At 57.5% G+C, this 21,946-nt stretch overlaps 1 protein-coding gene across 7 annotated transcripts in view; it reads left to right on the forward strand.

The window, feature by feature from the left end:
* Window positions 1–21,946, forward strand: part of CAMK2B (calcium/calmodulin dependent protein kinase II beta) — a 100,453-nt gene that overhangs the window by 42,823 nt on the left and 35,684 nt on the right. For all 7 annotated transcript variants that reach the window (XM_063084418.1, XM_063084422.1, XM_063084413.1 and 4 more), the window contains exons 3-4: window positions 12,883–12,942; window positions 21,375–21,429. In XM_063084418.1, coding sequence (XP_062940488.1) covers window positions 12,883–12,942; window positions 21,375–21,429 — 115 coding nt within the window. The remainder of the gene's footprint in view (window positions 1–12,882; window positions 12,943–21,374; window positions 21,430–21,946) is intronic.

A 21,946-nucleotide genomic window follows, 5' to 3' on the forward strand; every position in this document is an offset into this window, starting at 1 on the left:
GGGGTAAAGAGCTCATTAGGCACACCAGTCTTAAAAAATTTTCTTGTTATCTGCGCCCCCTCCCCCCACAGTGATGCTTAATGGCTGTTCTGGGGGCAGAGGGGTTGTGCCTGACTCACCGTGCATGGAGGTGAGCTGGCCTCATGCTCACTGCACAGCTGCTCACGAAGACCTGGCTAGTGGGAGACCTCAGGGGTGGGGGGACCCTGCCCTGAAAGGGACCCTCAACTCGGGGCAGGGGCTCATCTGTACCCTGACATCAGCAGCACTCATCCCGCATCTCCACACTGCTGCTCAGAGACCCTCCCCACACTCCCAAGGCCAGTGCCGACTCCTTGATTACAGATGAGGAACTGAGTCCCCTAGAAGCTCAGAGATGCTCAGGCTCCCACAGGTTGTAGTTGGCTGAGCCAAATGGGCATGGGAGGTGCTAGATTTCACCCAGCTGGGGCTGGCCGAGGATCGGTCCTGTGTGGGGCCTACAGGTGGGGCTGACCTCACAGGTGAGGAAATCCAGGCTTAGCACTATGCCTCCTCCCATCTGCATGCCATGCCCGGGTGGCCCCCAGCTCCCCAGGGCCTTATGGCCTCTTCTGTCTTCGGGCCACCCCCATCCAAAGGTGTGATGGGGAGGAGTCATCTTGATGTCTCAGGGGTCTCTGGGGAAAGCGGGCAGGGGAGTTCTTTCCTCATCCTGTGGCTGTGGGCATTGCTTCGGTTTCCCCTTCTGCTGCCCCAGCGCTGGGCAGTCTGTGACCCCACAGAGGAGGGCACCTCCTTCAGCAGATGTGCCCTGCGTTCACCGCCCGCCTGGGTCTAGGGGCTCTGTCCTGTGGCTGTGCCCTCCTGGCGCCTCCCCCTACAGGGACCTGCGGTTCCTCCCACCCTCCCCTTCCTCGACTGTGGGGCAACGGGAGGGCGAGGGAGGGGGTCCCGGGGCCGACTCGGGGCTTTCGTGCTGCAGCCGGCTCTGCGGCATGACCGCCAGCCGCAAATCTACCCAGGGAATAAATAATGAGCGCCCGATCGGCCGAGTCCCCAGAACTGGGTTAATAGACGACTAGGCGCCGCATTGCAGGGGCGGCTGAGCATGCGCGCGAGCGCGGCGCCCCTCGCCGGCCTGGGGCCCTCCCGCGACCCTGCCGGGACCCTGGGCTCCGTGACTCTTCCCTCCGCGTTTCCTTTTCCTTTCCCTACTCCCTCCCCTCCCCTCCTGCGCTCCTCCCCGAGTGGCTTCCAGCCTGAGGGAACAGACTTAGGGCTTGGACCCCCAACCAACTCTTGGTCGACTCAAGTTAGGTTCCCGGGAAGCTGGGAGGGTGGGCAGGGCTGGGGTCCTTCCCCCTGGGAGCCGCCCTCTGTCCAGCCCCAGGGGATGATGACCCTCCCCTGCGGGGTTCTGTTGCTAGGATTCGGGTTTATGGGAATTTGGGAGGGGACACCCTGCGCGCAGGCGCAGAGGGAGTAAGGGGGAAGTTGGGAACCTGGTGGGGGGCCGGGTAGGGGCGCCACATTCCCATCCCAGGCGAGCGCCACCAAGGAGCGATGAGGGGACCATACTGGGGTTGCCAGATTTAGCTAACAATTTGAATTTCAGATAAACAGCAAAAAATTCTAGTATATGTTCCGAATTGCATGGGACATATTTATACTAAAAAATTATTCATTGTTTAACTGAAATTGGAACAAACTTATACTGAGAAAAAATTTTTTTGTCTGAAATTCAGATTTAACTAGGCATCTTGTGTTTTATCTGGCAGTGCTAAACAAGGATTTTGTAATTAGCTCATAAACTGAATTGGTTAAGTCAAAGGCTTCTCGAAAAAGAGGGGTGGGGAGCCAGGTTTTGTGTATGTGTGTGGGAGGGTGTTGGTGGCCTCACCTGTGGGGTGGGGAGGGGGTGGCCTGGGTGTGGCTTCTGGTGTGAACACTGAGTCCCAAAGGCGGTGGGGCCCACTGGCCTGGGTCCAGCACCAGGTTCCTGAGCCTCCCTGACCCTGGGACACAGATGTGCCATGAACTGTACGCAGGAGCAGTGCTCACCCTTTGGGTTGTGGAGGGTTGAGAGGGGGTGAGGAAGGGGTTGCCTGTGGTTACCAGGGGAGGGCCCTCATGGGGTCATTTTGTGGCAGTTCCTGCCTCCAGGGAGCTTCAGGGTTTCTCCTGTAGGCCGCCGGCCTTCTCGCGGTCCTGGGGGTTGGGGTTGAATCCCATCAGCCGGTCAGTGTGAGAAAAGGACCCTGAAGGCCACCCAGGGTGGAGGGCTGGGGGCTGGGTTTGGGGCTGCCTCTCCCCTCCCTGCCTCAGTCTCTTTTTCTGTAAAATGGGTTGGAGGTTGGCCCCAGTGCTGCCTGGCTCTTCCAGTACTGACATTCCCCAGATCTGGATGGGTCTTTACTGCCGCCCCCTGCCCGCCACAGGAGGTGAATGCTGGATCAGAGGGGCTGGGTCAGCCCAAGGCCTGTGGGCCCCGGGTTTGAGGACCTGGCTCTGCCAGTGTGGCTGGTGTGGTCAGTGTGGTTGGTGTTCTTGTGGCCCTTCTGCTCGCCTCCCCTCACTCCCTCCACGCTGGCTCCACAACCCGACTTTAGGCCCAGTGAGGGTGAGGCCTGCCTCAGGTCTCCTGCTCTCTCTCCTTGAGCCCATGCAGACGGGGGTGGGGGGAGGGGGGCAAGCAGGTCCCCAGGACCACCTGGACAGGAGTGGGAAGTACCCAAGCTGTGAGTCTGAGGCCTGGGAGGGATGGAGCTTGAGCCAGGCAGTGCTTTGTTCTCTGCCGTGCTATTCCAGTTGGTGGTGGAAACGTCTGGATAACTGGAAGTCCAGGACTAAGCCCAAGTGGGGAGCCGCCACAGGGAGACCTGGAAGGAGCTGGGGGCACTGGGATGGGCTCCCAGGTATGTAGACTGGATGGTGGGAAAATTTGGGCAGCTGTCCCGGTCTCTAGAGAGGACCAGAAGGATGTGACAGAGTGGAAGGCAGAGGAGGAGGCTAGACGTAAGGCCACAGTGGTCAGCAGCTATGGACAAGAGTGTGGCCCTGGAGGGAGCCCCAATGCCCCCCCCCATGAGGGGCCATTTCCTGGTCTTGCAGAGTCTAGTCCTTGTCTTTGAGAGTAGGACGTTACAGGGTGAGTCCTGTGCCCAGAAAGCACTCAGTCTGTGCTCACCTTGTGAGTGTGTTAGGGGCCAGGTGCTGAGCTGACGGCGGAGCCACGGCTTGCCCACTGTCCCGGGAAGAGGCTGAGCAGCTGTCTGTGGGGAGGTGGGTTGTGATGGGACCTGTCAGGAGAGACCCTATCCCAAGCGTGCGGCCTATTGCACAGGGTGGGAGAGGAGATGGCCACCAGCATGCTCCTCTGTCACATGCCACATACCCTGGAGGGTGGTATTGTTCCCACTTTACAGCTGACAAAACAGCACTGGAGAATCTAGGCACCTTTGTTTCAATTGCCTCCTATTCCCCTTGTTTGTGGGGGTGGGAGTTCTGTCCTACGGTTGTGAAGGACTGGACACAGGACACCCGGCACTGGACAGATGAGATAGACAGGTTCATGGTCACATGTGCTGCAAGCCCGGGGAGGAGGAAGGGTGAATAGCAGGGGCTGTGGGAGGTGGTCTTTGTATTAACAAGGCGACGAGGTGCCCCTGGTTCCCACCAGAGGATGAGTTTGGCTTGTTGGAATAATCCTGTGGGTTGGCAAAGAACTGAGGCCCGCTACCCAGGGATAAGCAGGAACTGCGCCTGGTCCCCTTGGTGAGGAGGGTGGCCTGGCTGGAGCCATGTGCCTGGGCTTAGACTCAGGACGGAGACAGGTGGTGAGGCTGTTCGAGGCCCTCCTGTTCCCCTGGATGTTGAGGCAGCACGTAACATTGGTGTTAGTTTCAGGCCTTACACAACAGTCCTGCACAAGATGCCACACAGCTCGGCAGTGACAGGGTGGGAATTCCAAGCCCCATCTCTGATTCAAAGCTGAGCTGCACCCCACCTGTGAGAGGATGGTTCTGATCCTGCCGAGGGCACCAGGCTGGTACACAGCTGAAAGGCCAAGTGGACCCCATGGAGGGAAGGTTCTGGGGACCCCCCCCGCAAGGTGGCCTCTCAACGACCATGCTGCAGCCCACAACCAGCCTGGGTCTATCAGGGTGACACACATGTGCAGATGATCCCGACTTAGGTGTCAGGGTCCCTCAAGAGCCCTGATTCCCCTTCTTCTTCCAGAACGGTGGCTGGCAGCTGCAGGATGCGCCCACAGACGCCTGTCACCATAGCTGCCTTCTGACACTGGCGGGCTAATTGCTAGTTGCCGAGTTGCCTTTTAAAAACAAAATGTGCGCAGAAAGCCACAGCCAGCCATCGCTTGGCCTTGGGCGGCTGCAGGAGAGGGGGTGCCAGCCTCCACTGCACTGCCCCTTCAGCGCCGCCTCCACCTTTCCCATGACTCACCTCAACACCTTCAGGATCCCAGCTGGGCCCCCAGGCTTCAGGGCCAGGGCGGTTCTGGCCTCAGATCTCTCATTTGGATGTCAGCGCCCCATGTCCCCACCCCAGGATCTCTGGAGGTAGAGCAGGCTGGGGTCACTCATCAAGTGTCCCCGCCGAGTCCCACCTGGGGGCTCCAAGAAGTCTCATGGGAAGGACAATGGGGAGGTGGCCCATGCTTCCCCAAAGAGCAGCTGCTCCTAAGGTGGGGGATCCCTGGGACCTCTCCCGGCGGGGCCCTGTTCCGCTTCCACTGGCCTCCCTGTACCTCCGTCTGCAATCTGGGGAGATGTAGCAATGGCCCTGTCCCGTGGAGTGTTCTGAGGGGACATGCAGGACTCTCTGTTCTTTCTCCAGGGGCAGTTTTCCTTTCAAGGGGACCGGCCAGGTCTGTCCACGACCTTCTTTTGGCCCCTAAACCGGCCTGCACCCCAAGACCAGGTGGGCAGGCCCTGCTGCGGGGCCCTGAGCTGCCTCTGGGTTCGGGCTGGTTTCACTTCTCATTTACCCAGCCCGGTGAGTCAGAGGAGAGGGGGCTGGCCCCCACCCACTGCCCCTCTGTCCTCCAACACACTCAAGGTCAGAGCCTCTGGGGAGCTGCCTAGCTTCTCGGTTGGAAGTGCTGGCACAGAGACCTGCACTCACCTCTGCCTCCCCCCACCCCACAGCCCCTTGTCCTGGGACACTAGGGCCCAGCCCTGGGGGTGACGCTGCAGCAGGCAGAGTGCGGCCCAGGTTGGACGGCGCCTGACTCGGGCCACACACTCCGCCAGCCTGGTGTGGAGGTCCAGGATGCCCTGTCGGATTCTGTCCTGGCAGCTCGGTGCCACCAGGGCTGATCACTGGGCTCCGGAGCTCTCCACCCCTGAGGAATCTGAAAACATAGACGAGTTTCACCCCGTAGTGAAGTGGGACGCATGAGTTAAATGTAGCACACGCCTGGTCGGTATGTGGTGTGGACATCTGTGAGCCTTCTGATACTCTAGAAAGCTCTCTTGTGCTGTCTGATAGAGTGGGTCACCTGGGGCCAGTGATCTTGCCCACATGCTGAAGGTGCGGGGAGTGGAGCCACTGTGACCAGAGTCTGGAGTGTCAACAGAGGGCGTGCTGAGGGGGGACTGCCTCTGTGGGGGGAGGCGGCCAGGGGTCGGGGAGAGGAGGAGCTGAGCCGTGGGGGGTCTCTCTCTGGACAGGGGTCTGTCCTGTTTCTGCCTCTCTCTGGGAACAGCAATGCTGGGCATGGCCCCTCCCCCACCCTTTTAACAGGGGGTGGGGGGAGATACTGAGGGCCCTGAGCGTGATTTGGATGCAGCCTTGGTGGCATCCTGTGTCCCCCACTCTGTGGCTCCCTACACAGGGTGTGAGTTCCGGAACGTGGACCTGGACATTGGAGGCCCTTCAGCCACCCCCAGAGAGTGTCAGTGCTTGGTCCCTAGAGCCACCCCAGGCCAGCACATCTCCCCAGCCTCAATGATGCTGGCTTTGGGCTCACGTTTGGGGCTGCTGGTTTAGCCTGAGGGAGCAGAGATGTGGGCAGCTCAGCAGAGGGTCCTAGTAGGCTCCCAAGCATGCCAGGCTCAGTGTGGACTTTCCACATATGATTTCATGTACAGTCCAACACGACCCTTTGGGGCAGGACATCATTATAATTTCTGTCTTACAGATGAGGCCTGGAGAAGTGGTGTCACTTGTTTCAGGCCACACAGAAAGCAGGGGCTTGCGGCACTCAGGCGGCCCCTGCCAGACCCTAGCCCGGAGCGGCTCTCAGCTGGGCATGGGGAAGAGGGGGAAGCAGACCCTCACCGGGTGTCTTCCCCCTGCCCCTCATCTGCCCCTCCCAGCGCTGTTGGAGTCCTGTCAGTGACAGCTCCTGGCAGTTGGCGAGGGCCCAAAGCCCACCTACGCCCCGCCTGTCCCCTCTCCCTGGCTCCCCTCGTTCCACCACCCTGCCCCCACCCCCTGCTGTGAGTCACCCGCTGCCAGGGAGCAGGTGAGGGCTGGGGAGGGGGAAGGACAGTGTGGGGGCCTGGGGCAGGCAGGGGACCTCCGCCAGCTTGATTCCCACTCCCTCTTGGCTCTGGAGAAAGGAAGACAAAATGGTAGGGAATGGGTAGCAGAGATTTACTGAACAGTGTCACTTTGGCTTGTCTGGGGGGCCTGTGGCCTCTGCTGTGTGAGACCCTCCTCCCCCCGAGGGGTGCACTGGGGGCCCCACATGAGGACAGCTCGCCAGAGCTCCCCCAGCACTCGTGCTGATGAGGGTGGTGTGGTGGTGGGGAGGAGCTGGTTTTCAGGCTCTCCCCTCCACCCCTGGCCTTTTGGGATGTTTCAGAATTAACAGGCGTTAACGCATGTTAACTGCGCAGAACAGACGGTGCCTGGCAGGTGCTCCAGAAGGATGGATCATGAGGCCTGTGCCTTTTTCTGAACTCCACTGTAGGCGGAGCAGCCCCTACCCCTGTCACCTTCACGGTGGTGGGTGCTGGCCACCAGCCCAGTGATAGCCCAGAGGAGCCCCCGCTCCCCTCCCTGGCCCTGGGAGCTCCACGCAAAGGCCTCCAGGGGGCCTGTGGGTCTGGGAATGGCTGTTTTGGGGGGGCCTATGGTCTCTGCTCCTGAAAGCTTGAGCATTTGTTGATGAGAGGTCTGGGTGGGCATGATATGATGTCTCTGGTGACCCAGAGGGTTGTCCTTCCCCACGAGCATGCATGGAAATCATTTGCTTTGTCCGGCCTCTGCAGGTGGTGACTCAGACTGTCTGGGATTTCACTGTTTTGCAGAAGGCTGTGGGGCTAGGGGGCAGTGGAGCCTTGTCACCCGGCCCTCAAGTGCCCTTCTTGTGCTGGTGTGGGTATTCCCCTTCCTCTGTGACATCAGCCCTGCTACACCCATGGCCAGCAGTTGCAAGAGCTAAATAGTGGATTCTGCAGTGAGCAGAGGCTTTGGCTAACAGGCAGCTCCACCTACCAGCCCAGAGAGGAGCAGGGGATGCAGACGGAGGGGCATTATCATGGGAGGCCCCTGGTCTTCGGAGAGAGGCCTTGGTTTCACGTCCAGCTCAGCCGCCTGCTCTGTTGGGTGCATCAAGTTGTCTTGTGGGTCCTCAGGTGTGTGCCATGGGATCATCCCAGCGTGGGGTGTGCAAGGCTCAGCTGGGGCCGCTTCTCTTCCCACGTACCCCTGTGGTTCCCAAGCCCCCCTGTGCCCAGCACTGGGCCCCACATCCTGCTGATCTCAGGGGCACCAACGGTGCAGGTCTGGTAGAGCGGATGGCCTGCAGGCCAGGGCTCTACAGAGATCAGTGAATCACCTAGAGAAGCTTGCAGGCCCCGGCATCCCTGAATGAGGAATCTCAGGATTTTGTGCTATCATTGGAATTCAAGCAGGCGGGCGGATAATTGCAGGTTCCAATTTAGCCTGATCTCTTTGAGTAAAATTGTTGTTGGGTTTTTTTTTTTTTTTGATAAGTGATTTTATGGAGGTATAAATGAATGCTGCATTTTATCTGTAGGATGTGTTTCTGGTGGGAGAAATAAATACCTATGTTTTGCCAGCATCTCTGAGCCGGGTATGTAAATGTGTGTGCACATGTGAGCGTGTGTGTAGAATTGCCTCCAGACTGAATGAGCCGGTCACCCTTTGACTTAAACACAGGCGCACAGACACATGCCCTTGTCTCTCTTTGGGGTGCAGATGCTCAAGATTAACCCGTTTAGGAGATGGTCGTACTAGAGTTCTCTTTCCAAACATCACAGCAGAGTCGTTGTGGAAACAGAGTCTTTTGCTAACACGAACAGCAAACTCCTTCTCATCTTTCAACACCCCACTCAGACACCACCCTTGAGTCTCCCGCAGGCAGAATCAGGGCCTCAGGACACTCTGCTCATCTCTCTGCTGTGAAAGAGATGCACAGCACAGCTGTCATCGGCCCCTCGTGGCCCAGGGCCTGTCTCCCTTGGATCCTGAGAGCCTCAGTTGGTGCTGGCCAGGGGTCTCTAGGTGGGAGAAGGAAGAGGGAGGGCAGAAGGGTCTCCCCTTGATGGGGTGGGCTTCCCCAGAGGTTGCGAGGGGTTTGGCCTATGCCCTTGCTCCCTGCCTCCGCACTTCTGTCTTGCATCCTGTTTCAGCGATTGTCCTCAGACCTTCTAGGGAAAACTCAACATCGAAGGGAACTATAGTCCCTGGAGCCGGTGCCTGTGTGGGGGTGATGTGAGGCCTGGCCTGATGCTGACCCACAGGGGAAGTGAGCCCAGCACCATCTGGGGATGTGGGCGAGGCACACTGGTGGGTTGGGCAGGTTCCCAGGCTTGTCCTTGCTTTCTCAGCCTACGTAGGTGTGGCATTTATTCTGTAAATATGTAAATACTACCTAATAAAATGCTGACCATGTGGATGGCCCTGCTGGCTGTGGGATGTGGCAGTTGAGGTGAGGAGTGGCAGGAGCCTAGGTCTCAGGCCTCAGGTGACCCCAGGCCTCTCAGATAATCTGTACACAGCCCCGGAACTGTGATCAAGGCAGGCCTGGCCACTCGGCCCTGTAGCCTGTATGCCTGGGGATCCCCTCCTGATGGATGAGCTGGGTGACCCACTGCCTGGCCCCGACCAGGGCATCACTGTAGTAGACACAGCCGGGGCTGGCCACTCAAGAGGCCTCTTGGGACCCCCCTCAGGAGGGGACTCGGGGCTGGGGCCCCAAGAGTGCTGATGGGGGGCCCTGGAGAAGGTGGGCTGCTGATGCAGACCCCAGTGGATTTCTGGCTGTGTTCTCTCCACAGGCCTGCTAGAGTCTGGTCCTGCTCCATGGTCACTGCTGTGGTCTCCTGAGTCCAGGCAGGTCCCTCAGAGGCCAGAGCCCCTGGAACAAGCATCCAGGTGCTGCAGCTGGATGCTGCCTGGGCCGGGAGCAGGAGGGAGGCGGTTCCATGGACCATTCAGGGCCAGGACATATTTCTTGTGAATTGAATTGGGGTGAATTTAACTCTTTTAACCTTATCCATGACGAGGGGGTTATGATGTTAATTTGGAATCCAGGAATAACGTCCTCGACTTTGTAGAAAGAGTCATAGGACGTCCAGAGGTGGCTCGCTCCTCCTGCCCCTCCTCTTGTGGCTTCTTATTCCCACCCAAAGTCAAGTAACATCAGCTTAGATTTTTTTTTTTTTTTTTTTTTGGTCTGATTTTAAAAAATTTAAGGGCAAATGTTATCATAACAGATTTTATGAAACACCTTCATATCAAATCAGTGGTTTGCTCATTGGAGACAAGATCAAAATCTTTAAAAACCATGTTTGCCTAATTGTAAAAGTGCACATGATCATTGTCAAAATGGGGGGGTATAAAAACTAAGATAAATTACCCACAGTTCTGCCCCTGGAGTGAAAGACTGTTAACATCTATACGACATAGGAATCTGGATGTCACTAGATTAGATTTCGTGCCATGGTTCGTAGTTTCAAAAGGGCCCTCTGAGTGCTAACTTTCTGGAGCTGCCAGGAGGCCATGGCTGAGGTGCTGTTTTGTGTTTGTAGAAAGGGGCCCTGGAGGGCTGTGACCTGCACCACCATGATGGACCCCTGGCCAACTGTCCTTTCTTGGCCACACAGGGATAATTGATCTCCCTAATGGCACACTCAGGAGTGGATACGGGATCTTATGGCTGGGACTCTGCTCTGGGTGATGTTTCAGTAAAAAACACAGTCGTGTAAGTTATCTAAGTCCCAGGAAAACGGGTTCATAATTGCATTTTTCTCCTGATTTTTATTTAGGGTTTTATTTATTTAAACACAATCATGCAGTTTTTCAAAAGAAAACTGCCTACCCTGGTCCCACCTCACCCTCCCGAGTTCTCTGTTCCCTCAGCCTGGCTCAGCCATGTCCACCTGGTGGCCACTCGTGATCTCGGATTGTATCCTGTTCGGGGGGGAAATTAGCTGTAAAACACATCATTGCGACAGTTGGCAAAATTGGAATATGGGCTGTAGATTTAGAGACAGGGGTTGTATCTGCAGTAGATTTACTGAATCTGATAACTGCCCTGGGATTATTTAAGAGGGTGTCCTATCTTTAAGATATATGCACTGGAGGGTTACCTGGTAAGGGTGTGTGGCTTGCTCTCAAATGCTTCAGAAAAAAATAAGTGTGTATGATAAGGAAGGAGAGAGATTATATAAAAGTGCCGAGTGTGAGTACCCTATACTGTTCTTGCAATTTTTCTCTAAGCTTGAAAAGTGTTCAGAATAATAAGTTTAAGAAAAATACTATAAAAGATAAAATCAGTGCTGTGAACTCATGACCTAGCACCCTTGAAGCCTTGCCGATGGCACCCTGTCTAGGAAAGGGAGGTTGGGAAGGTTGTGACAGTCCCCCGCTTTCTGCCAGAGTTGGGCCTCGTGTGCCCCCTGCCACCCCGTGCCCCATCCAGTCATGTTCAGTCAGTGTCACTGTGTTTGAGCTTCATACAGATAGAAAACAGAACCCACACTGCGTGTGTTCTACTGCGGTTGTGTTTGGTTTATCCATTCTAATAGAGACAGACACTTGGGCTGCCTCCGGTTTTGGCCATCACAGACATCACTCCACGTCTCTGGTGACTCAGCCCCTACTTCAGCAGGGACTTAGGGTGCATTTTGGAAGACAGCTCTGTGCTTGCTGAGTTGGGGTGCAGGCAAGGGACTGGGGATGCCCGGGCTTGTGGCTGTACAATGGGGTGGGGTCTGACTCTGTCCACCTGCCGGGGGTTCTGCCGGATCCCTGCTGTGGGGTGCCAGGCACCTGCGTGAGAAGCAGATGGGAGCCAGCTGGGCAGGGCAAGGAAGGGTCAGCATTTCCCAGGGGCCCAAGGCCTGTCCTGGGAGGGAGGCAGAGCCAGCTGGACGCCACTGCCAGACATTCCCATCTGCAGGCGTGGCTTTCCCACTCAAGGAAGGCACGTGCATGTTTGCAAGTGTGTGCTGTGCCCCCGACCAGTGCAGCCACGCTGCCCCAGGGAACTGATCTCGGAGGCCTTCCTTCCTGCAGGTCAAGTGCAGGGATCAGAGGCCTGCAGACTGCTTTCATGCTTCCTGAGGACCCTTTTTTTTTTTTTTTTTTTTTTGTCTTTTTCGTGACCGGCACTCAGCCAGTGAGTGCACCCGCCATGCCTATGTAGGATCCGAACCCGCGGCGGGAGCGTCGCAGTGCTCCCAGCGCCGCACTCTCCCGAGTGCGCCACGGGCTCAGCCCCCTGAGGACCCTTTTTAATTGGCAGCTTTGCTCTGCCTGCTGGTGGGGAAGAAGGCTCCCCCTGCAGTCTTGTTTGGTGTATTAATGATGTGCCTGCCTTCCCCATGAGGGGCTCAGCACTCAGCAGTCATGGACCCAGACACTGATGCCCCCTCCCTGATCCCATCCCACCCGGAGGCAGCCTCCATCCTGACCTCGGAAAATCCACTTGCCTGTCTGCATGGTTGCCGTGCATGATGGTGACATGCTGTGACATGTCTGGTTTTGACCTTTATGAAAGCATATTTTGGGTACTCCTTTGTTGGTGCTTTTCCCCTCAGCACTGCACTGGGATGTTGGGGTGATACTCATGCGTAGTTGGGCGTAGTGGAGAGCTTTGTTTCATCTCTGTTCCTTATTGTGTGTGACTATGGCAACATGGAGTTCCCCTTTCTCCTGTCAATGGAAATGTGAGCTTTTTGTTTTTTGTTAGTACAATCTCCATCCACTTTTAAAATCCTCCTAGCACCACTGTTTGAAATATAAAATTTCTGGCTCATAAATTGCTTGATCCTTTGGGGGCCCAATGGCCCTGCGGCCAGTTGTCCCTGTGCCTCCCTGGGGTAGGAGGAAGAGCCACATGGGCACTGTGCTCTGAAGGGGCTGCTTCCACCAATTTACTCCTCTTGCCCAGGTGGGTTTTCCTCTCTGATACTTCTGGCTCTTCTGAGGCTGCGTCCCCCCGCTACCCCGTCACTGTTCGAACAGGCCCGCCTGGCAGACAGCCGTGTTCCGCCAACCCCACCACCGATCCATGAAGAACAGATTTGGCTTCTGTAGAAAGCTCCAGAGTATGGAATTGGGACAAATGAGTGAAGGATTAAGTTGGTGTTCCCCTGACATGAGGCACTTTGTGTTCTTTGAATCCCCTGGGGGAACTTTTAGCCCAAGTTGGTACCTCTCGCTGCTCCCCACGGGACTCTCTGCCCCAAACACCTGCCAGCGTGGCCCTGCCCCAACATGGTGGTGGCATCTCCCCTCTGCAGGTGCAGCCCAGAAGGCCAGGCGGTGGGTGGGCCTGTCCCCACAGCTGCGGTAGGTGGCTGCTGCACACCCGCATGGGCCTCTTCTGACTTGGGCAGTCTGTGGGTCACCAGATGCTGAGGCACGAGGTGATGCCTTTTCCTTTTCTGTCCCCAGATCACCAGAAGCTGGAGAGAGAGGCTCGGATCTGCCGCCTTCTGAAACATTCCAACATTGGTGAGCAGCCCCCAGGAGGACAGGGGCTGGAGGGTCTCTACCCTTTCTCCAGGACAGCGGCTCTTTCCCTTTTTGAGATCAGACTTTCAGAGAGATGCCAAAGGCCTTCCTTCTCTTTGAAATATCCCACCTGAAGCCCCTGAGGATGCCTTGTTTCCTCTTCTGACCTTGAGGACCCCATCCTGTCTGATGTGATTCCTGGGGACAGGCAGAATGGGGACCTCCCTGACGTGTGGGGAGGAAGGGACGGCCCCACTCAGGGTCAGAGGCAGGGCTCCTGGGTGCCCAGCTCTGCTGATTGGACAGATCCCTTCTCTGTCCTTGCGTCTTCATCCAGGCCGTTGGGTGACAGTGGCTGCTGAGGAAGGGAACTGACACATTCCTCAAGAGCCCTCAATGGGACTGGCACCCAGCGTGTGGCTCCCATAACTTGGGGCTGAGATTCTGGCAAAAACACACAGGGGCCTAAACATTCTGTGGCTTCAGAAAAGCCACAAGATAGCCCGATTACAAAGGGACAGTTTGGAAAACAGAGGCCACTCAAAGACCTCACCACGTTCAGCCCATGGCCTCAGAGCCTCTGCACATCCCCTTCTGCTAGCCTAGGGCTCCTGGAACCATGGTCTGGGGAGAGTGACCACTAGCCCAGAGTCAGGTGCCCCATGGGGGCAGTTGGAGCCTGGAGCCCAGGGGCCAGTAGGCCATCTGAGCCTTTCTGGCTGGGCACATGGGGAAGGTCTCCAAGGTGGCCTGGTCTGGCCTCATCTCCAAGAGGAGGTGGGCTTTTGGCACAGAGCCTCCTGTTGTCTCTGGCAGCCCCACCCATCTGCACCTGGGGTAGACAGGAGCCAAGGCTTTGACAGGGTCCTGGCCCATCTGCCCACATGAAGCATGGCTGGCCGGGACTCTAGGTCTGGGCTCCTCTCTGAAGCCCCAGACCCAGTCCCGTGTTGGAGCAGTAAATGCAGTTCTAGGAGTCACAAGGACCCCAGGCCGTGCAGACCCTGGAAGTCAGCTCAGGCCTCCTCAGGATCCATCGGCTATCCTGCCTATGCCTCACCCTCTGTGGTTCCAGTGCGGTCCCTGCTATGGCCCCCTAGATCAAACATGCACACGTGCATGCATGTGTGCTGGTGTGTCCAGCTGCCTGTCCTCCCCTGCCATTGGCCCCTCTGGGGACTTCTGAGGAGACCAGGAGCAGCCATCGCCTTGGGGTGGCAGCCACTCTCTGGGACAGAGGGCAGGGAGGGGCGAGGCGGGGAGAGGAAAGGGTCCGGGTCTGCCTTGGCCACGTGGGGAAGCTTGCTGGGATTACAGGAGCTCCGGGAGGGCTCCATCTGGCTCCCAGAGCTGGTTCTAGGAGTCCCTGCTGCTGCTTCTCTGTAGCCCTCAGTGGTGCTGGGGACCCTCAGCTGCCCCCTGGCCCAGGAGCTGGAGGGAAAGGGCAAGTCCCTCATATCCTGGGCAGCCCCTCTAGCCCCCAGCCTTTTAATCACAGACTCAATCTCAATCAATCAGCATCCCTTAGGACAAGCCTGGCCCCACCTCCAGAAAGCCTGACTCAAGAGGCCAGGGCGGAGTTGGGGGGTGGGGACGGCAGGACTCTGGATCTCAATGAGGTGTCCACAGGGGCCTCAGGCCCACTCTGCACTGGCTGTAGAAGATGTTCCAGCAAACAGTGGGGTCCCCATTGGCATCACTGTGCCAAGAGCCTCAGTCAGACCTCACCACCAGGCCATTGACCCTTTGCCCACCGAGGTTCAGCCTCCAGGTCCTGGTCTACTTTACATTGTGTGACCCTCTTTCTGAGGCTCCTGAAAGATGCCACCTCCCCATCCACCTCTTCCTAAACCCCTTCCCTTGTCCTTCCCTGTCCCACCCCTCTGGGTCCATCTCTCTCTTCCTCTCTACCCCCAACTCTCCCCTGCACCAGCGAAGGGATGGGCCACCCCTTCTGAGTGGATTTGCAGGGATCTCCTTATTTAGTGGAGAAGACCCAGGTGTTGTTTGGGTTGATGTTATCCAGGTAGTTCTTCAACAAGATGTCTCTCTGCTCTGCCTGGGTCGCTGGTGTGGTTCTGGGTTGGTTCCAAGCAATCCCTCTGGAGTGGTCGCTGGCGTTCCTTGCAGTGGCCAGTCAGGTTGGGGCCCAAGAGCAGCACGTTGCAGAACACAGAGCAGGCAGATCTGAGGCTGTGGGGTTCTCTGTAGTCTCAGGGGGCTCTCTAGGAGTTAGTAGTCAGTGAGAACTGTAGGGGAGATGAGGGGAGCCCCTTGCTCTGTGAGCCAGTCCCCAGCCTCCCCCCGAGTCCACCCAGCCCCACCTCTGGACAGAAGGCTGCTCACAGGCTGCCCTGGGAGCGGAAGCAGTTGTGTGTCAGGCCCGGGAAGGGAGGAGCCTGCCTCAGTTTCCTCCTCTGTAGAATGGAGATGCTCTTGCGCCCCTCACAGGGAGGAAGAGCCAGAATGATTCACGTGGAGAGCCAGGCGTGAACTGTGAAGTCCCCTCTTTTCTGAGTGACATGCTTGGAGTGCAGAGGACAGAGACCTGGACTGGGGCTGGTGAGCTGCCCTGAGACACAGGCCCCCGTTTGTGGGGTGGGAATGTGGACACCCCTCTTCACAGGGTGGTTTCACAAGTGCAGCCGCCATCCATGCTGCAGAACAGGTCACCACCTCTTAGACCAGTAAGCGTGGACTGCCTTCCAGTTTCAGCCACGGCTGCCCCACCCTTTGTGGGACCCAGTGCAAAATGAAAATGCGGGGTCCTTTGTTGAGAAATCATTAAGAATTTCAAGACAGCACCAGTAGAGCTGGGCCCCCTTGGCCAGGGCCCGGGGCAGCTGCGCAGACAGAAGGCACGTCCAGAGGCTGGCCCCACTCACAGCTTCACGCAGTGTGGACACTGGCCAGGCCTGCGTCTTCGAAAGGCTTGGCCAGAGCTGCAGGATTTGCTTCTAAGGGGCTCCTCACATGGCTTTCGGCTGGGGCCTCAGTTCCTCTCCATGAGGCCATCTCCACAGGGTCACTTGAGTATCTTCATAACATCACAGCAGGCTCCCCCAGAATAAGTGATGACAGAGACAGACACAGAGAGAGACAGAGAGGAGGAGAGAGAGAGACAGACACACACACACAGAGAGACAGAGAGAGATAGAAACAGAGTAGGAGAGACACAGAGACAGGCAGAGAGTGAGAAAGAGGGAGAGACACACACAGAGGCAGAGATAGAAACAGAAGGAGAGATAGAGAGAGAGAGAGGAATAGAGAGAGAACGAGGAACACATGCCTTTTAAAAAAGTGATGGTAAAATACACATAACGTAGTAATATTAATCATTTTAACCATTTGCCAGTGTTCAGTTGGGTGTCATTAAATACATTCCCAGTGCTGCGTACCTGTCACCACTATCTATACCCAAAACGTTTTCATCATCCCCAAACTGAAACTCTACCCGTTAGTCATTAACCCCCTGCCCTCTGCCCCCGTCCCCCAGCCCCTGGCACCCACCATTCTGCTTTCTGTCTCTATCAGTGTCCCTGCTCATAGAGCATTTGTCATTTTGTGAGTGGCTTATTTCACTGACCATAAGGTCCTCAAGGTCCATCCATGTTGTAGCGTGTTTCAGAATTTACTTCCTCTTCAAAGCTGAATAATCATCCCTTCTTCATCCAGAGCACACTTTGCTTATCCATTCGTTCCTCGATGGGTTTTCTGCACCTCGTGACCATTGTGAATGTGCTGCCGTGGATGTGGCTGTACGCATGTCCACCGTCCCTGCTTTCTGTCCTTTGGGTACATGCCCAGGTGTGAACTGCTGGACACACAGAAATTCTGTTTCACCTTTTGAGGACCTGTGGTGCCTTTTTATGATCTAGGCTAGGAGGGATCACTTCTGCCTTACTCTGTTTACTTGAAGCCCACACACGAGGCAAAGAATCAAGCTCCCTCTTAGAGGAGGAGCATTGGAAGGGGTTTGGATGCGTTTTGCAGCCACCATGATGAGCATGGAGGTTGTGGGCCCATCGGCGTCCCTGGGCTGAGCTGGCATGTTGTGAAGGATGCCCGAGCCTGGCGCTGAGCACCAGCTGCAGACCCACTGCCCCCAGCCACTGACCAGGCTCTCTGGCTTGCACTGGGTATTTGAGGCAGGGCCTGGCCGAGAGCTTCCTTCTGGGAGTTCAGTGTCTCCTCAGAGACAGCAGGAGAACTGGGGGGACGAAGCCATCCAGCCCTGTCCAGGCTGTCACCCTGGTCTTCACACCCTACATGTCTTGTGCCAGCAGACAGCCCCCCAGGAAGAAGACCCCAGCAATGAGCCCAGGGGCCTGGGCGATGCATGGCTCCAGGTGTCAGGGGACTGCCTTTGGGGTCATCTGGAAGGAGAAGGTGTAATAAACAAGCTCCCAGATGGTCAGAGCTCCTTGAACCCCGTGGATGCAGGGCCCCCAGGTCAGAGCCCAGCCACAGTGCCCATGTAGGTTTGGTGAAGGGGGTCGTCAGCCCCAGAGCCCCTGTGGACCTGGCTTCTAGGGTGAATATGGGGCTGGCTCCCTGCAGCAGGCGATGGTGCTGGTGACAATGGTGTTGACGTCTGTGGAGTGCTTATCCCTGAGCACAGGTTGTTTGTGCCCTGTCTAGGTGTCCAGGATGGGCTGTGCCCTGCTACACCCAACTGTTCCCCGATAGCCTCATGTCAGCACCATCCCTGGGGAAGTTCAGGGAGTCCCTGTTCAGCACATATTTATTGACACCTGCCCCTCACCAGATGAGGTCCTGGGAGGGGAGACATGGCCATGAGCCACTGTCCTCATTTCACTAGTGCCATAGGAGAGTGGGTCCCAAGCCTCCCTGGATGCTCCCAGGACCCTGGGTTGACAGAGATGAGGCAGAGCCATGGTGGCAGAGCCTCGTGGAAGAATCACAGTGCCCTCAGCCCTACTTGGGGCCCTCAGCCACTCCCCTGACCTGCCCTCCCCTGGGCCTGGCTCAGAAAGTTGGAGAATCCTTACCACCTGGTTTGGGCTGGAACCGTCCTCCCTGGCTGGTGCTCCACTGATGAACTGGGCACACCAAGGCTGGGGAGGACAGGAAGAAGGCAAATGGTTCCCAGCGCTGTTGTCAGGCAGCTCTGCTCACAGGCTACCAGAGTGGCACTGCATGGCCCAGGGTCAGTGCCTCTGCAAGCCGTGGGCCTTACAGGTGTCCAGAGAAAGGGTCTGAGAGGCTGCTTGGGAAGGGCAGAAAGACTCCCCAAAGCCCCCTTGTCCTTGAACCCAGCCAGGCTCCAGTGCAGGAAGCAGCAGCCCAACTCTGGGGCCTAGGGCCAGGCTGCAGCCCTGGCCTTTGAACCCCTGCCCAACAGGGGAGCAGCCTGGAGGAGGGGTGGCCCCAGCAGAAGGGAGCCTAAAGCAGAGGAAGAAGAGGGAAGAGGCCACGTCCCTGAGCAGGTCATCCCTGTGAGCTTGTCCCGTGCAGCCGGTTAGCCCTGGATGCTATTTGCTGTCTATAATAACCCAGAGGCTTCCAGTTACTTCCAGAGGCTTAAGTTACTACGTAGAACTTTATTTATTTGCCACCTCTGTACGCTGCCCATGATGTTATTTGTGTACTGTTTTTATTTAAATAGATTTTGTCACAATTTACTTTTTTACTTAGCCCTGTCTGTGATTTCACAGGTCTGATGTGCTAGTTAGGTTTTCTTCTAAACCATTAAAATAAGTGCGTAACTGTTTTTTAAATGTTAAAAGTGTGTGCACATGCACACCGCCTTGACTTGCCCCACAACCCCCAGGGGCTCCCTGTGGCCCGAGGGACCTGCTTCTGGGCCAGGAGCCGCTTGCTTGCGCTGGGAGGGGTAGGTGAGGCCTATGGGCAAGGGCAGCCCCCACCATGAGCATGGTCCTGTGGCACCCTGGGGAGCAGCAAGGTGGTTTCATGGAGGATTAGAGCCTGCCCTGGAGCCACTGCCCGCGGGGGCTCTACAGGGTGCCCTCCATGGCCCCTAGGGCTTCTCTGCTGCCAGTGGGTGATGTTCCTACAGCGTGTCCCAGATGGAGGCAGCTGGGGTGGGTGGGGCAGCTCAGAGGGGCCAACCTGCTGGGCCCCCAACTGGACTTATTCAGTGGCCCCCACTAGAAAGGAATCTGGAGGGGTGGGCTTCTGTTTAACTGTAGTGATTTTGCAGGAGGGTCCTAGGAAGGGGTTGCCAGTGAGCCCCAGGGACCCGCCAGGTCTTAGGGAGATGCAGGCCAGCCTGGTGATGTGGGGATCTAGGCAGAAGCGGGGAGTCCAGGGGTCACCTGTGCTCTTGGGACAGAAGTCAGTGGGGAGGGGCGTGTGGGAAGTGGGGGTGTTGGTCACAGGCATGAGCCGTGGCCAGTGAGGGCTCTGCTTGGCTGAGGTCAGTGTTGGCTCCAGGACTACCCTAGTGGGCAAGAGTTGACCTCTGCCCAGAGAGCTCGCAGAGGACAGGCCATGGGACACCTCACTCTTTGAGGGTGGGGCCAGGTGAGGCAGAGTGGGGAAGGTGGGCTGCTGGGCCTGAGCAGAGATGTGGAGCAGGGAGTGGGAGGATGGGGCTGTGCAGATGTGGCACAGCTGGCTGGCTGCCCCTGGGCCCTGTCTCTCTACTCTGGGCTTGGAAAAGCAGCCTGGGCCCCCAGGTGGGCCTCCGCCATGCTGCTAAGCTCGGTCACCTGGGATTCCTCACGCTTGGATGATGATGGTGACATTGGCAGTAACAGGGCTGTGGTTTGCTGAGCTTCTCGCAGGTTCCATAATTAGCATCCACAACGATCCCATGAGCTGGAGCTATTTGATCCCATTTCGCAGAGGAGCAGGCTGAGGCTTGGATGGGCTGAGTGACCTGCCCGGGGTCACACAGCTGGGGCAAGTGGTAGAGGAGGAGCTGGCTCCACATGTTCTGGCTGTGTGAAGGGGCTGGGTAGCCTGCCCTCCGGTGGGGGGCATTTTGCCTGAGGCATAGGTGCTGAGAAAGGCATTGGTCTGGGGCCACTGGAGCCAGGGATCAGTGGGGTGAGACTCAGACCCCAGGGTGAGATTAGAGTTCCAGGTCTGCAAGGACACAATCGGCCGGGCCCTGGAGGACCAGAGCCCGGGGAGGGCTGGCATTGGCAGCCAGTGAGAAACTAGGACAGCGCTGGAGGGCACGAGGAAGGGGCTGGAGCTGAGTTGGCTGTTTGTGTCTGAGACCCGAGGGGCCTGCGGGACTTGGGAAGAGGCGGCTGCACTTCTCCCTTTCAGTGCCCGGGGCCCCATCTCCAGTAGTGGGGGAGAGCCAGACCTTGGAGGTCCCTCTGCCCAGGACCTGAGGAGCTGGGGGGTGGCCAAGCAGCAGTGCTAGTGCAGTGCAGGCCCTGGAACTGGACAGACCCAAGTCCACAGCCCTGTTCTGCCTTCTGTGAGCTGTGTGACCTTCAGCTGGTTACTTAACCTCTCTGTGCTTCGGCTTCCTCACCTGTAACCTCTAGGGATGGTTGGAAAGATCAATTAAATTAATATATGCAAAGTGCCTGGAACAGCCTTGGCACACAGAGTGCTCAGCATGTGCTGGCTGTCATCATTGTCATCCCAGCAAAGGGCAGAATTGGCACGTGGGAGAGCAGTATCCAGAATGAGAAAACGTTTGCTGCCTAATGCAGGCGCGTTTCAGCTCAAGGAGAGGCAGGCGTGGGTGCTTGCTTGGTGCCATGTCACCTGGCTGTGCCCTCGCTCCTTCCCCCACCCATTCATTCGTTGCACCCCACTGGCTCTTGCCCCAAGCCAGGTGGGGTGTAGGGTGGGGGGTGAGAAGCAGCAGGCCCTCTTGGGAAGCCATGGAAACAGTGGTCCTGAGGGAGACAGTGACCGCACTCCATCCAGCTGACCCCGTCAGTTCTGTAGTCGGAACTCAGGGGCCAAGCCCTTGGGTGATGCCACATTGGTTGGGTCTCCCTCTGGGCTGGGGTCCCTGGCAGAAAAGTGGAGCTGAGGACTGAGGTCAGCTCCTCTCTCCTGAGAAGCTTCTCTAGGGCTCCTGTCTGGGGCTTGGTTCTGTGAGCTCCTCCTGCTGCCCTCCCTGGTGTTAGGAGCCACTGAGGCCCCAGCTGGGGCCCACCAGGCCTGGTCTCCCTCTGGCAGGAGGAAATAGGAGGCCAGACAGGTGGCTGGGGGGAGGGAAGGGTAGGGCGTTGCCCAGAGGCCCAGTGGATGCTGGCCTGGTGTCCAAAGCTCTCCACTAGGCCCTGCCCTCCCACCTGCCCACCAGGGCCCTTCCCAGCCCCATCCTGTGGTGGCCCCAGGGCTCTTGGCAGGGAGTCCCTCCCTGAGGGTTTACACTGCTGCCCTGTGTGCCTGGACAGGTGTGGAGGCAGGCAGTGGGCTGTGTCCTGGGCTACTGCCCGCCCCTCATGGCTTCTCTGTCCCCACAGTGCGTCTCCATGACAGCATCTCCGAGGAGGGCTTCCACTACCTGGTCTTCGATCTGTAAGTGCCGGCGCAGCGGACTCTCACCCTCACCCACTTCCAGCATCCGGCAGGTGGGGGCCGCAGCCTCCCTCGCCCAAGGAGCAGTCCCAACCCGGGTCCAGCCCCTCCCTCAAGTGGACCTGGGCTGCAGGTCCCTGCACTGCCAGCCACCCTCGCCTCTCCTCCTTTACTTTGCTCCTTGTTCAAGTCCCGTGGGGAGAGAGCTGACTGCCTGGGCCCACCCCTCTATACGGTGGGCACACCAGAGGCCGGGCTCGGGGAGAGGAGGGAGGACCCAGAGGAGCAGTTAACAGCTTCATTCATCCTGTGTCCCTCAGTGCCCTCATCCCAGCTGGACTGGGGCGCCGCCGGCTGGCGTGTGTGTGAAAGCACAAGTGCATGCGTGTGTGGGGGTGGGTGTGCATGAGTGTGTTTGCACGCATGTGCATGTGTGCATGTGCAGTAGCTGAGCGAGAAGGCGTCTGGGGCCACTGCCACTTCTCGCTTCCTGCTGGATTTAGAAGTGGTGATGTCA

The sequence above is a fragment of the Cynocephalus volans genome, chromosome 2, assembly GCF_027409185.1.
Source record: "Cynocephalus volans isolate mCynVol1 chromosome 2, mCynVol1.pri, whole genome shotgun sequence".
Taxonomy (NCBI): domain Eukaryota; kingdom Metazoa; phylum Chordata; class Mammalia; order Dermoptera; family Cynocephalidae; genus Cynocephalus; species Cynocephalus volans.